The 14,687-nt window shown below is 44.9% G+C and overlaps 1 protein-coding gene across 1 annotated transcript in view; it reads left to right on the top strand.

The window, feature by feature from the left end:
- Positions 1-14,687, top strand: part of LOC148517458 (macrophage mannose receptor 1-like) — a 211,528-nt gene that overhangs the window by 50,300 nt on the left and 146,541 nt on the right. Inside the window, exons 4-7 of the mRNA XM_088478604.1 lie at positions 7,502-7,663; positions 8,769-8,882; positions 11,873-12,016; positions 14,276-14,458. Of these exons, the coding sequence (XP_088334730.1) occupies positions 7,502-7,663; positions 8,769-8,882; positions 11,873-12,016; positions 14,276-14,458 (603 nt within the window). The remainder of the gene's footprint in view (positions 1-7,501; positions 7,664-8,768; positions 8,883-11,872; positions 12,017-14,275; positions 14,459-14,687) is intronic.

Raw genomic sequence — 14,687 nt, 5'->3', positions numbered from 1 at the left:
AAGTAAAAATTATTTTTTTTGACTTTTTTTTTTGCAGTGTATCAGCGTGTGGTCTATTCAGACCACACAGCTGATCACTGGGGCCGGCTCTGGGCTCTGCTCTGCACATTAGAGCGGAGCAGGAGCCCGGTAACCGAGGGAGACCCTGGATAACGCCACCTCCAGGTGGCGTTATTATCACAGAGCCTCCCAAGGTATTTTTTTCACAATTTATTTTTAGTAACTTGCACACAGATCGCATTTCCCATTACAATTATGGGAAATGCGATCTGATTACTAAAAATAAGTGATACTTAGGGGTTGGAATAGAATTTTACGAATTCTACTCCAATTGCTCTGTAGTAACTTTAGGTGTAACTAAAATAATGTGAAAAGGGTGTGCAAACACCCTTTTTCCCTTTATTTTAGTAAAAATAATGATAATAAATAGAGCCCTAACTGTGGCAGCAGCAATAAAACTAGAGCTGTAGTTTCACCACAAACATTACCAAATTGATGTACAGTAGTTAAGCAGACTCTGCAGATGCAATAGTAACATTCTCCAATGTTGTTAAACAGGGTTAGGATTTATTTTTGTTGGAAATTATGTGTGCAGGTGTCGATATTGCAGAGTTATGTAGGCACACTCCAGCAAATGACTCAAACTATGAACAGCCCAGTTACTTAACCAGTGGTGTTGGTTTATTGAAAGATAGTAGGTAATACAGCCGTACTCACTGTTACATGCATACTTGCAATGGAGCAGAACTGAGGCCCTGATTCAGAGCCGGACGCTCTGACAGAGCGATCGCTCTGAATCAGGGCCGTCCCTGCTCCTTTTTGGAGCGGCTTCTGGCCGCTCACATAGCTGTGGGTGACCACCCACAGCTATAGCGAGCGGCCAAAATGATGGTCGCGATGGTCAAGACCATCGCGACCATCAGGCTTGCGACGAGACCCTGCGGTAGGGTCTCGCTGCCGCAAGCCCAGGAGTGCTTTTGGCTCTATCAGAGCCAAAAGAGCTCTATCAGAGCCGGCGTTATTTCATACCGATTCCAAATCAGTTAATGCCACATATTCTACTTCTTTGGCGGACAATGCTACTGTGAGCTGCTTTCTGCTTTCCCACCTGACCACTGTGCCTGCCAGTAGGAACAATTTTGCGTACAAATGGCGGTCATCCTCATCTATCCCCCAGTGCAGAATGACTCCAGTGTGGAATTCCCAGACCTGGTGAATTCCAACTTCATCGATGAAATCCCTTTTAATTACCTCAGGATCCTTATTGCAGCTGTCCAATGCTGTCTTCCTGGGCTTGTAGCAAACTGGCTGACTTTGCTCACCGCATGTGTGATATCGGGCTGAGTTTCAACACTTGCATACATCAGATGCCTGATACCATTTGGATAAGGGACATTTTTCATATCTTCTGCTACTTTCTCATCTTTGGGTGACATACTCATTCAATTTTGTGCTTTTGTTGATGGGAGTGGCTATAGATTTTGCAGCCAACATTCCATACTTTTCAAGTATATTTTCAATATATGTATGCTGGTTCGATGAATGTGGTATCCTTCTCTGTACTAGAGAGTGCATGATCCTCAGGCCTAACAAATAATGCGATGCACCTAGGTGAATCATTTTAAATTTGTGACCAAGTAACTCCTTTACTTCTCCGATGCCTTCTTTCTGGCCTGCCAATAGTAGGTGGTCAACATATACAACCATAATAAAGAGATAATGGTCTGTTTTCGAATAGTCGAAACCCATATCTTGTAAAACAGCATCTATTGTTAAGTACGAACATCGCCCACTCTGCTTCAGGGCATATAGGACCTCATTCAGAGTCTGTCGAAGCGGCTGCATGGTCGTACGCCACCGATGTTTGCTATACTGCGCATGCGTAAAATTCGCAATGCGCGTGCGCAAATTAGCCGCTGCGATCAGAAATTTCTCTCTCCTTGAACACAGCCAGGTCGGTAGTTTGAGTGACAGATTGAGGCGTTTGTGGGTGGTAACAGGGGAAGGCGCTTGAAAACGGGGGAGTGGAGATCCGGACGCAGGCGTGCCTAATTATGCGAACGGTGTTTTATGGGAGTGCATACGGTTTACGGGAGTGCATAATTAACAAAGTAGCGTCATGGCACATGTGACATGGGAGGTTTTTACACTGACATGATCGTAGAGCTTAAGAGAGGGTATAGTCAACCTTAAACTCTACGACCGGTTCTCGATGGTCTCGATTAATCCTTATATGCCCGGAGATGACGTGTAATGCGTACGAGAAGGGGGCGTATTTTTTTGTATTCCGGCCGCTTCCTCCCCTTGGTCGGCTAGCTACCGATCCGAACTTAGGGACGCAACTTGCGAGGGAATCATTTACATATCCGGCCCCTTTTCCCGTACGACCGTGCGGCTGCTTCGACCGACTCTGAATGAGGTCCATAGTGCCTTTTTTAGAAGACAAACGTCTACTTCCTTGAACATCTTCTCTTTATAGTGTTCTGGTGGTTCCATGTAAATACCTCCATGAGTTCACCATTCAGGAATGCAGAATCTAACTCCAGATGATACAGTATCATATCATGCAATGCTGCTATTGCCATGACCAGTCGTAAGGTACTGTATTTTGCCACCGGAATAGGTTTCACAATAATCGATTCCTTATTTTTGGGTATAACCTTCTGCAACCACTCGGGCCTTGTACCGTGGCAATACTTTCATCTGCTTTCATTTCCCTGTAGAACACCCATTTACTTTTCACTCTCTTGCAATGACTTGGTCCACGTATCATTTCCATCCAGCAATTTCATCTCTTTGTCTATGCTTCCTGAATATCTAGAAGCTTACTGAACGTAACATTTGCAAATTCTTCATCATATCTCCTAGGTGGCTTGCCGATATTTGGCCTTACAGAAGATCTTTTCTGTGGATGAACTTACACGCTGATAGTCTCTCTTTCAAATATATCTTCAGCTGCTGGCATGTCCAGTGACACATACTTGCTCCGCATATCAACTTCCAGCTTTTCTTCAATTTTGTGTTGTTTCTTTAAAGATAACTTCTCTGGACTTAGCAAGATTTCTGGTATTTAGATTCCACAAACTGTAACCATTGCTATTATAGCAATAGCCTACCATGATGCTCTTTACTGACGTTGAATCCAGCTTTTGTCTTTTCTCCTTTGTTACTTGCACATAGGTCATACTTCCAAAATTGGTTTTCTCTTTGACCACGGTTAAATAGGTGTTATGTCCTTTTTGGCAACTGTAGGAGAACAGTTCTTGAGATAAACTGCTGTAGACATGGCTACTGCCCAAAATTCCTAGTCAAAGAGGGGTATTCAATATGAAACGTTAACTTCACTGTCGAAGTTAACGTTTCATATCCGAGTTTTTACCTGCGTTAAAGTCCCGCTTATCCCCGTATTCAATATAAAATTAACGAAAACGGGATCCTCCGAAGTTGGATTTGCGTAAAGTTACGAATTTTTCCTTAAAAAAATTGTAAGACCCCCCTAAAGTTGTAAAAACATGGGGGATCACTATGGGTACCCCCGTTTTAGCCTTTAAATGAAAGTCTGGGATTTAAATAGCCGCAGCAAGTGTTTTTTTCCCGACATTGAAGAAGTGTTGCAGAAGAGCACTTAGGTTGTTTTTTTCATTTTTTTAAGTGGTCCCATCAAATTTGGGGTACATGAAAATGGGTACTAGAATATTTTGATGTCCCTAAAGTAAGTTTTTTAAAATTCTGCATTTGTGCACCTGCCACTCATAGCCTATTCTAGAAAACAGCTGCCGCATACATGCAGAATAGCCCTGAACCTATTTCCCTATTGTTAATCAATTTTTCCCGATTTTTTTTTTTCACCCCAATTTTCAAATACATTTTTTGGGGTGTCCCTATTTTTTTTTATACTTTTTTTGACACAGTTCTTTTTTAAATGTCATTCCCAGGGGTGCAGGCTATTTTTTTTAAGCCTGCACCCCTAAACCCCAATTCTGCACTTTTTTTCGACACCTATTCAATGGTGAAAAGTTATCCCCGTTTTTTATCAAAGACTTTTCAAAACTGCGATATGTTTTTGAAATTGAATACGGTGTAAAAGTAAAACCTTCGATAATGACGTCATAGCTCTGATATTAACGCAAAAACTATGTTTTCGCTCCCATATTGAATACCCCTCTATGCCTGCTTCCTTTAACATACATCTTGCTCTCTCTACCAGTGTATGGTTTGCTCGTTCACTGACACCTTTTTGTTCTGGAGTATAAGCAATGGTCAAATGCTCCATTGCTCCATCTCTCCACCTTATCAGATTTTATGGTCTTGAGTTTGTATGTAACCTGTTTGATTTTTCTACAAGTCTTTTGTAATCTGCAATCTTTTTCACCAATTCAATCCATCTTTGATGAAGTACACGTTACATCCTTGTGAAGTCATCTGTAAACATCATGAATTATGTGTATCCACTCGTGGACTTTATGTCCATTGGGCCACACACATCTGAATGTACTATTTTAAGTGGTTTTGTAGTTCTGCTTTTGAACCTTGTTTCCCCACAATACAGATTTTACATAGGGGTTTCTCTGCCTTAGTCACCGAAATTGCTGTGACCATCCCATTCTGTAGCTTCTGTCATTTCCAAGGTGACTAAACTTTCTATGCTAGAGTTCTAATGACTGTGACTCAGTTGTCATCATTGCGTAACAGTGTTGTATATCAAGGACGTACAGTTGCTGACATCTTGTGCCTGTAGCTATGACAGTCCCTCTTCTATTTCTCACAATGCACTTTCCTCTAGTAAATTTAACTCTGTGGCTTCTCTGTTCTAGGACACTGATGGTGATAATATTTGCTCCCATTTCTGGTACATAAAGCACATCTTGGACCTCTGGGCCTGATTCAAAGCCGCTCGTAAGTGGCCGCTCGTTCGTTCCGAGCGATGTTTGCCCAACTGCGCATGCGTACGGATCGTAATACGCATGCGCGAACCAGTCAGTGCGGCCGAAAATCGTTTGTTCGCTAAATAGCGAATGCCTGCTATTTTGAGTGACAGGAGGAGGCGTATGTGGGTGGTAACAGGGGAAGGTGCTTGAAAACGGGGAGTGGAGATCCGAACGCAGGCGTGCCAAAAGGTCAAAACGGGCGTTTTATGGGTGTGCATAATTAATACAGCAGCGTCATTGACCACGTCACTGGGTTATTTTATAGTCAGAACTGCTCACAAGATTGTGGTAGGAAAAACCAACCACAAGAATAGCGAGCAGTTCATACGCTGGTCGATGTACTCGATTAATCTAATAAATAGCGGATGACGTAGAATGCGAGCGGCCAGGGGACGTAGTTATCCAAAAAACGACTGCAAGTTTTGTTCGCTCGTTCAGACATAGAGGCGTGAACAGACCGCAAAGAGCGAACGGTTCATTTGAATAGCCACCCCTTTTTTCTGAACGAACGACCGCAAATAGCGTCCGGCTCTGAATGAGGTCCTCTGTCCCTATTTTTAAGCAAGCCTTAATTGTCCCAACTTTAACTGTAAAGGCTTGATTGCCAATTCCTTTGATAATGATACAGTCATATTTGTTTAACTTGGTTGAACATTTATTATTGCAGCTGAAATACCTTGTTACTGTACGATTAAATCGATATACCAGTAATCCTTTCTGCGGCTATGTGCAACATTAAGGACTGCATCATAATCATATCTGCTGTTGCATTTTTCGCTTTGTATATGATTCACATTATTTTGTCTGAACTCAATTGCTTTGTGACCTACTGTATCTTGTGACAGTTATAACATTTGAATTAAAAATTTTAGATTTTTTTCTTTGTATGTAATGTACAGTAGTTGTCTCAGCATTAAAATCAGCGGGCTCAATTTTTTATCTACATTTCGTCTTATAAATTTGAGTAGCATTTATGCTATTTCTACATTAAGGAAATCGCTTTTTTGTGTTTAGTTTTTAAGCTGTAAGGGGTACCTATTATATATGGTCTATGTGTTTTTTAATCATTTGCACTTATCGTAAATTCCCTTCTACAGATTTATTTTTATCTATCTTTTTATTGATATTCTCTGTTTGCATTTGGGCAGGGCTGCCCCGAGGCACAGACCACCAAAGCAGCCTCAACCTTTACCCAGGGTTGCCTACCTTTAATATTCTCTTCCCAGGTAAGAGAAGCAGCAGGGGGCAGATGGGGGCGGGGCTTGATGATTTGCGTCATTAAGTCCCGCCCCCTTGCGGTAAAATTGCCGCGATTGGGCACAATTTACATAGGGGGCGGGGCCAAATGCTGTGATTCATGCAGAATCACAGCTTAAGCCCCGCCCCCTTCACGGAGACCCGCGATTGCCGCGGGTATTCTCCTAATTCTGCCCACTTCACTAGGAAGTGGGCAGAATGCGGGAGAAATGCCTACCCTTCCGGGGGTGCGGGGGGTTACCCAAAAAATCGGGAGCCTCCCGCGAAAACCGGGAGGGTAGGCATGTATGCCTTTACCCCCACCAACACCACCTCCCAGACCCAAATATTTGCCCATTGCCCATCTCCCAGTTGCAAAATAAAATAAAAGTACTAATGAAAAAAAAAGAAGAATAGCGGCCTAGCAGGGTTTCCATGCAGGGGAGCCGGCTGTGCTCCACCACCCCCCAAAAGGGACACTCTTAGGCACATGACTCTAGTGCCTAGTGGGAAATCTACCACTGCATTTGGGTACCACCATTCTGCCCAATATTACACAAGGCTCTCTATAATGTGTACCCAGGCCGATCTTTGTAAGCAGTATCTTTAGGTCGGTCTGGAGAGGCTCCTAAAGTCTCCAGGTATCAATGATTCATTATTTATCTGTGTTAAATAAGTAATACATTTGCTTTCCTTAGTGTGCCAGTGACATATATAACATTAGTTTAAACTGAAAATTCTCACTGCAGCATACAGTAGTGTACTATGGTGGGGATAATCAACCCTTCTAAAGAGGTCAAGTAAAGCTACCCATAGCAACCAATCAGCTTCTAGCTGACATTTATCAGGTACTTTCCAGAAAATTATAGCTAGCAGCTGGTTAGTTGCTTTGGGCAACTTCTACACTTGTCCTCTTTAGAAGGTTTGATACACCTCCCCCTCTGTACTTTTTGTGTGCACCCATAGAACTCCATTATATTTTACTGAGCATTAACATTGTAGCCAGCATTGCAATTGAAGCAAACCGTAAGCTAATACTGATTAGAATGTATACATGTACAGAATACAGATCAGTACTCTTACATTATTTGTGGGACTATCAGAGTTAAAGTATGATATAATAGGCTGCAAGAATGTGCGTTAAACTCATAAGGGCTTCGGTAATAGCCTGCTAGATTCTGGCGAGTCTGCATGTAACTGTAAAGTGGAGTGGGGCTTATATTCTGTGAGACCTTATAGTCCTATGTTGTTCCCAGTGAATGCATTTATGTGGCTATATATAATCCTTCATCTGCAATCCATCAAAGTCATAGTAAAATCTCCTTTTTATCTCTCAGCTATCGCTAACAATTGGTGGACGACAGATTCTGTTAACGGTGTCAATTATCAAATTATGGCGGATTCGGCCATTACTTGGTACCAAGCACGGAGAAGCTGCCAGCAACAAGATGCCGAGTTACTAAGTATAACAGAGCTACACGAACAAGCATACATCTCAGGTGAGACTCGGGTGGAAGCATTGGTGGTACAAATAAAAAAGATAACAGCGTTGCGAAACACAATGCACAATGGCCTGGTTCAGATACAAACATGTGAGACTAAAAAGGATTCAATTAAAATTATTTGCATTTATTTATATACAATAAAACAATAAATGTCCATAAATATAAAAGGAATCAGCAATGAATATGTCACATATATAAATAAACAATAAAAAAATGAATGAAAAGTAAACTGTGAATGGACAATATTCTGTATGATATCCGTAATTATATGCCTCAGCATAAATCGGACCGTTTAACAAGGGTTGAGCTTATTTCCCCTTTGCCCTAAGGACCTGGAAGTGACATGAGTAAGGGCGGAACTAAATGCAAACCGCCGGCTTCCAGACTTTCTAATCCCAGTGTGGTACTAATGACAGGCGTCGTTAAAACTCGCCGCCTGTCATTTACCAGACGCCGGAAGACCGATGCCCGGCATACCGAACGAAGGTAAGCGAGGCGTTGGCAGCCGCGGGGGGGGGGGGGTTAGGTTTAGGGCTCCCGGGGGGACTTAGGGTTAGGCACCCCCCCCGGGAGGGTTAGGTTTAGGCTGGGGGAAGGGGGGGGTTAGGGTTAGGCACCCCCGGGGGGAGGTTAGGGTTAGGCACCCCCCCAGGAGACTGTACTGCTTCAGTACATTTTTTCTGAATTTCTCAATAACAAACTTTTGGCTTAGGGGTGCCGTGAAAACAATGCTGATGCACTAGGGCGCCGTGATTCAAAAAAGTTTGGGAACCACTGATCTACGCAGTAAACTAAAATGTCAGCTTGGTAAAAATATCCAAAACCTGCCCACTGCCTTCTACTATATGTACTGTATTTTGTAACATTATTAAACATTAACTGTGCTGTAATGACCACTTCTAGTAACCCTCAACAGCAATGTGTGTATGAAACTGAAGCGTAAAACCTATTATAATGAATTCGGAAGTGAAGGGACCTTATAAAACATGTATATCCCAGAATAAAGAGATTGCATAATTAAGTACACATACAAATATAAGTTCTCTGGGCTCACACTGTATATGATCCATTACATATTTGCTTTGCTTTTCTTCCATAGGATTAACCAATGACCTCACAACAGCCCTATGGGTTGGACTCAATAGTCTGGACTTTAATGCAGGCTGGCGATGGGATAATGGAAGTCCGTTTCGATATCTGAACTGGGTTCCAGGTGAATATTTATGGGGTTTTTGGAATGTTTTGTAATGTAAAAAAGGAACAACTTATTAAATAGGCTAACTCTAGGACCACCTATAGGGGGAGTGGCAAAGACAACTGATGCCCATTTTGGTGGCATGCCTCTACTCATGGGGCCAGTCAGTTATTCACAATATCAGTGACTACACCCCCACATACAGTATCTTGACGACACCCATCTTAGTACCAGGGCCCAACTTTTTTAAAATAGCAATCTTAAAACGCTAAAATTCAGGTGACATAATTTATACCACCTGAATTTTAGCGTTTTAAGATTGCTATTTATTTTAACACTATCAGATTTATAACTCAATCCACAATAAATGTTTACATGCTCTTAACCCTCATTGACTTGTATGATCTCTCATACTGGGTTCAGCAATACTACCTCAGTACATTTAGGGCTAATAAGACAGTTGGTACAGTACATTAGTCCATGTATATGAAATATGTATATGTATACCCACATTGTACAATCACCCATTGATTGCCCTCACTATCCTACCTGTCTCATTCCATTTCACACAGCTCCTACTGTACCTGTCTCTGCCCCCTCTCTGTCCTGCCTGTCTCATTCCATTTCACACAGCTCCTATTGTAACTGTCTCTGCCCCCTCTCTGTCCTGCAAGTCTCATTCCACTACACAGCTCCTACTGTAACTGTCTGTCTCTGCCCCCTCTCTGTCCTGCCTGTCTCATTCCATTTCACACAGCTCCTACTGTACCTGTCTCTGCCCCCTCTCTGTCCTGCCTGTCTCATTCCATTTCACACAGCTCCTACTGTACCTGTCTCTGCCCCCTCTCTGTCCTGCCTGTCTTATTCCACTACACAGCTCCTACTGTACCTGTCTCTGCCCCCTCTGTCCTGCCTGTCTCATTCAACTACACAGCTCCTACTGTACCTGTCTCTGCCCCCTCTCTGTCCTGTCTGTCTCATTCCATTTCACAGCTCCTACTGTAACTGTCTGTCTCTGCCCCCTCTCTGTCCTGCCTGTCTTATTCCACTACACAGCTCCTACAGTACCTGTCTCTGCCCCCTCTTTCCTGCCTGTCTTATTCCACTACACAGCTCCTACTGTACCTGTCTCTGCCCCCTCTCTGTCCTGTCTGTCTCATTCCACTACACAGCTCCTACTGTAACTGTCTCTGCCCCCTCTCTGTCCTGCCTGTCTCATTCCACTACACAGCTCCTACTGTACCTGTCTCTGCCCCCTCTCTGTCCTGCCTGTCTCATTCCATTACACAGCTCCTACTGTACCTGTCTCTGGCCCCCTCTCTGTCCTGCCTGTCTCATTCCACTACACAGCTCCTACTGTACCTGTCTCTGCCCCCTCTCTGTCCTGCCTGTCTCATTCCACTACACAGCTCCTACTGTAACTGTCTCTGCCCCCTCTCTGTCCTGTCTGTCTCATTCCATTTCACAGCTCCTACTGTAACTGTCTGTCTCTGCCCCCTCTCTGTCCTGCCTGTCTCATTCCACTACACAGCTCCTACTGTACCTGTCTCTGCCCCCTCTCTGTCCTGCCTGTCTCATTCCACTACACAGCTCCTACTGTACCTGTCTCTGCCCTCTCTGTCCTGCCTGTCTCATTCCACTACACAGCTCCTACTGTACCTGTCTCTGCCCCCTCTCTGTCCTGCCTGTCTCATTCCACTACACAGCTCCTACCAGTGGCATAACTTCATCCCAGGTGCCCGGAAGCAAGATAAATGTTGGTGCCCCCCCCCAAATTAAAATGTACCACCCCCCCAGCACCTATGCCAGCCCCAGCTGCCGCCCTCCTATGCAGTTCCCCCAGTAGTGGTCCCCCTGTGCAGTGCCCTCTGTAGAGGTCCCCCTATGCAGTGCCGCCTATGTAGTGCCCCCCAGTAATGGTCCCCCTATGCAGTACCTCCAGTAGTGGTCCCCCTTTGCAGTGCCCCAGTACTAAGGGCCCCTGTAGTGCTCCCAGTAGTAAGCCCCCTGTAGTAAACTCCCTGTAGTGCCCCCAGTAGTAAGCCCCCAGTAATTCCCCCTGTAGAAAGCCCCCAGTAATGCCCCCAGTAGTAAGCCCCCAGTAATGCCCCCAGTAGTAAGCCCCCATAATGCCCCCTGTAGTAAGCCCCCTGTAGAAAGCACCCTGTAGTAAGCCCCCTGTAGAAAGCCCCCAGTAATGCCCCCTGCAGTAAGCCCCCAGTAATGCCCCCTGTAGTAAGCCCCCAGTAATGCCCCCAGTAGTGAGCCCCCAGTAATGCCCCCTGTAGTGAGCCCCCAGTAATGCCCCCTGTAGTGAGCCCCCAACAATGCCCCCTGTAGTGAACCACCAATAATGCCCCCTGTAGTAAGCCCCCTGTAATGCCCCGTGTAGTGAGCCCCCAATAATGCTGCCTGTAGTGAGCCCCCCCGCGCGAGCGCACACACATACCAAAAAAAAAAAATACTTACCTTAAACCTCGCTCCAGTGCTGCTGCCTTCCGTCCCCGGAGCCCGCTCCTCGGAACTATGGGAGGAACAGGGGAGATGCATGCTGTATATGGGGTACAGGAAGGGATGCAGGCTGTACAGGAGTGCTTGGCCCACCCCCAGAGTGATGAAAAGGGGGAGCATGTCATGAAGTCACGCCTTCCACTGCTAGACCTCACCCCTTTTTTAAGGTGCGTGCTAATTGTCACTATTTAAAAATTGGGCTGAGGGGGCACTGATGCTCTTTCTGGCCCAGAGCACCAAAATGACCAGGCCCGACTCTGGGAAGGAGATTGTAGCAGCATTTGCATGAAGTCGTGGACCGGCAACCTCCAGTAGTGTGTGTATTTCTACACCCTGTGTATCACCTCTCCTTCAGTATAACAGTGCTATATAATGTAAAGTTGTACTGGGAGTAACAAATCACACTTAGAAATGAGGATCACGTCATAGAGGCCAATGTTTAATAATCTAATGTTCACTTTCTTTTCTATATAAAGCAAATGTGTCATTTTCCATAGGAAATCCATCAACTGAACCTGGGAAAAACTGTGTGGTACTAAACCCTGGGAAAAACGCCAAGTGGGAAAGCAGGGAGTGTGGTCAAAAGTTGGGATACATTTGTAAGAAAGGCAACAGCACCTCATCTTATATCCCTCCATCAGGTAGTAAACAAATGACTTATGACTGTATGCAGAAACATTGCTTGTTGTATTATTACTAACTTTTTATTATATAGCGTCAACATAGTACGCAGAACGTTACAGAGATTGTTTAACCATTTACATATGATTGGCTGTTGTCCTGTGGGGATAACACTGTGCATCATGGGTATGGGTAAAATTAAATAAGTCCCGTTTTACAGTAACAAGTCTCCTTTATGGGCGATGAGAACCCCACATTTCTTTACATATGTTCATAATTAGAGAATACAAATGTAGCCACTGGTATCAGGGGCTGTACGTTGCTAATGGACTTTTAATTAGCATCTGAGAATGTGAGGCAATTTCACATTAGACACAGGCTGGTCCACACAACAATCCTACAGGAAATTGCATCAGAACATCCGGCTTTATCACCTGTGCTCTTCATATGTTCACAGAAAAGGGTGCATGTGGTGGATTACCTCATATTTCTGTATTTCAAGGTTTTATTCAAAACTTGGTGAGTTGCCCGGGTTGAAGACTGGACCCTGAAGTACACCTGCAGCCTTTATTTGTTTACATTGTCCTCGCCTATAACCCAGTGATTTTCAACCTTTGTCAACCCACGGCACACTGAACAAGATTTTAAAATTACTAAGGCACACCATCAGTCCTCCACGGAAAAAAAACACACACATTGGCCCCCACGGGAAAAAGCACTTACAAATTGGCCCCAAACACACATATTGCCCCTCACAGAAAAAATGAAAACACAATGGCCCCCACAGAACAAAGACAAACACATTGGGCCCCACAGAAAAAAATATAAAACAAAATGGTCCCCACGGAAAGAAAACAATCACATTGCTCCCCACAGGAAAAAAAACACATTGCTCCCCACAGGGAAAAAAAAATCACATTAGCCCCCACAAAAATTAAAATAACCAGTTGAGAAGGCTCACTGTCGTCCCTGTCCTGTCCCTCATCGGCTGGGGTTGCTCAGTCACAGCCAGTGACTGAGCACAGAGTGCAGAGCTGGGAGCAGTGTGCAGATGGCCGTGCAACACGTCGTGCGTGACCTATGTCATGCCGCCGCGTCTCCATGGGTCACGGCCCCAGCACGCCTGAGTCTCCCAGAAGAACCAAGCACTGCCCAGGACAGCAGTCAGCTCTGACTTCGCTGATCTCGTGGCACACTTGACAACTGCTCGCGGCACACTAGTGTGCCACGGCACAATGGTTGAAAAACGCTGCTATAACCCCATTCCATTGATCCAGAAAAGAATCCCACTGTTTGATAGCATGCATGCAAACAGTGGTGTAACTACAGTGGGTTCTAGGGGTGCTGCCGCTGTGGTGCCAGAGCTGCCTCTGTGGTCTGCCGCTCCCCCTGCACCCAGTCGCGCACAAGGTGGGCCGGTCCAGACAGGGCCGTCGAGGGGAGCCCTGTGGCTGCGGTGTTGATTTGGTGCCGGCCCTCCAGCTGACTACAGCTGGCGCACTGGCAGGCAGTCATAGAGAGACAGCGCTGCCGGTCACGAGGCAATCAGAGCTCTCAGACAGGCAGCCAATCAGCAGTGGCGGCTCTTGATTTGTTGCGTCAGCTGTAATTAGCTCACGGCCTGGCCTCAAATCCTCACCTGCTGGCTGCTGGTGGCACAAAGGGGGAGGCGAGAGGCTGCTGGAGGGACATGGGGAAGTGAGCTGCTGGGGTGGGGGGAAATGTGCAAAGAGCACTACTATTTTGTGGATTAATGTGTTATATGTGGCACTTCTACTATGCGGCGTAATCAGAGGCAGCGTCATAATACACGTCACCTGACTGAAATTTACACTGCAGTGCTCTCAGTGCTTGCGGTAGGGTATGGTCAACCACAAGTGCTGCGTTCGCTTCTGATGGTACTCGATGTTACCGAAAGATGCATACACATCCTGGAGATGACGTTCATAAGTGGGCGTCTTAAGACAGGCTGGTGGGCTTCTGAATACACAGAGCGATTGCACACCATGACATAGTAGGCGTGCTAATGCTTTGCCGTGCGAACGCCTGCCTTGCTGTTGGGTCGCCAGATTTGCATAAGCATCTAGCGAGCGGGTCTGAATCGAGCTCTTAGTGCATATATCTAATATATTTTAAATGACTCAGTGGACCTTTACTGTAAGTAGCGGCTTTGAACTTGACTCTTGATTGCAAACCTCAGGAGCGGATGCATATACTGTATCTGAGAGACGTAATATTTACATGCAATACTCAGACATGTTGTTATATTTTTTTCACAGGGAGCAGTGATCCCATCTCCTGCCCATCTTCCTGGATACCCTATTATGGTCACTGTTATTCTCTGCATAAAGAGGCGAGGATTTGGAAGGACGCAATGTTATCATGCAGGAAGGAAGAGGGGGATCTCGTAACTTTGCACAATATTGGAGAAGCAGGTTTTATTACCTCACAGTTTGAGTATGGTAAGTAGCACTAAATCAGCAACTAAATATTAATTAACATTAATGTATTAAAATGCTTCATTATATTACTTACTTACCATAGACTAGGACAACATTAGGTAGTGACTTGAAACAGAGGAATGAAATAAGCCTGAACTTCTGTTTGTGGTATACAGTATTCCATATTATACATGGCAGCAGGGCCAGTGCAAGGTTTCTAGGTGCCCTAGGCAAAGTTACACAATACCGC

This window comes from Taudactylus pleione, unplaced genomic scaffold, assembly GCF_031769625.1.
Source record: "Taudactylus pleione unplaced genomic scaffold, aTauple2 ptg000216l, whole genome shotgun sequence".
Taxonomy (NCBI): Eukaryota; Metazoa; Chordata; class Amphibia; order Anura; family Myobatrachidae; genus Taudactylus; species Taudactylus pleione.
The sequence above is the reverse complement of the archived record's forward strand: the minus strand, read 5'-3'. Positions and strand labels throughout refer to the sequence as shown.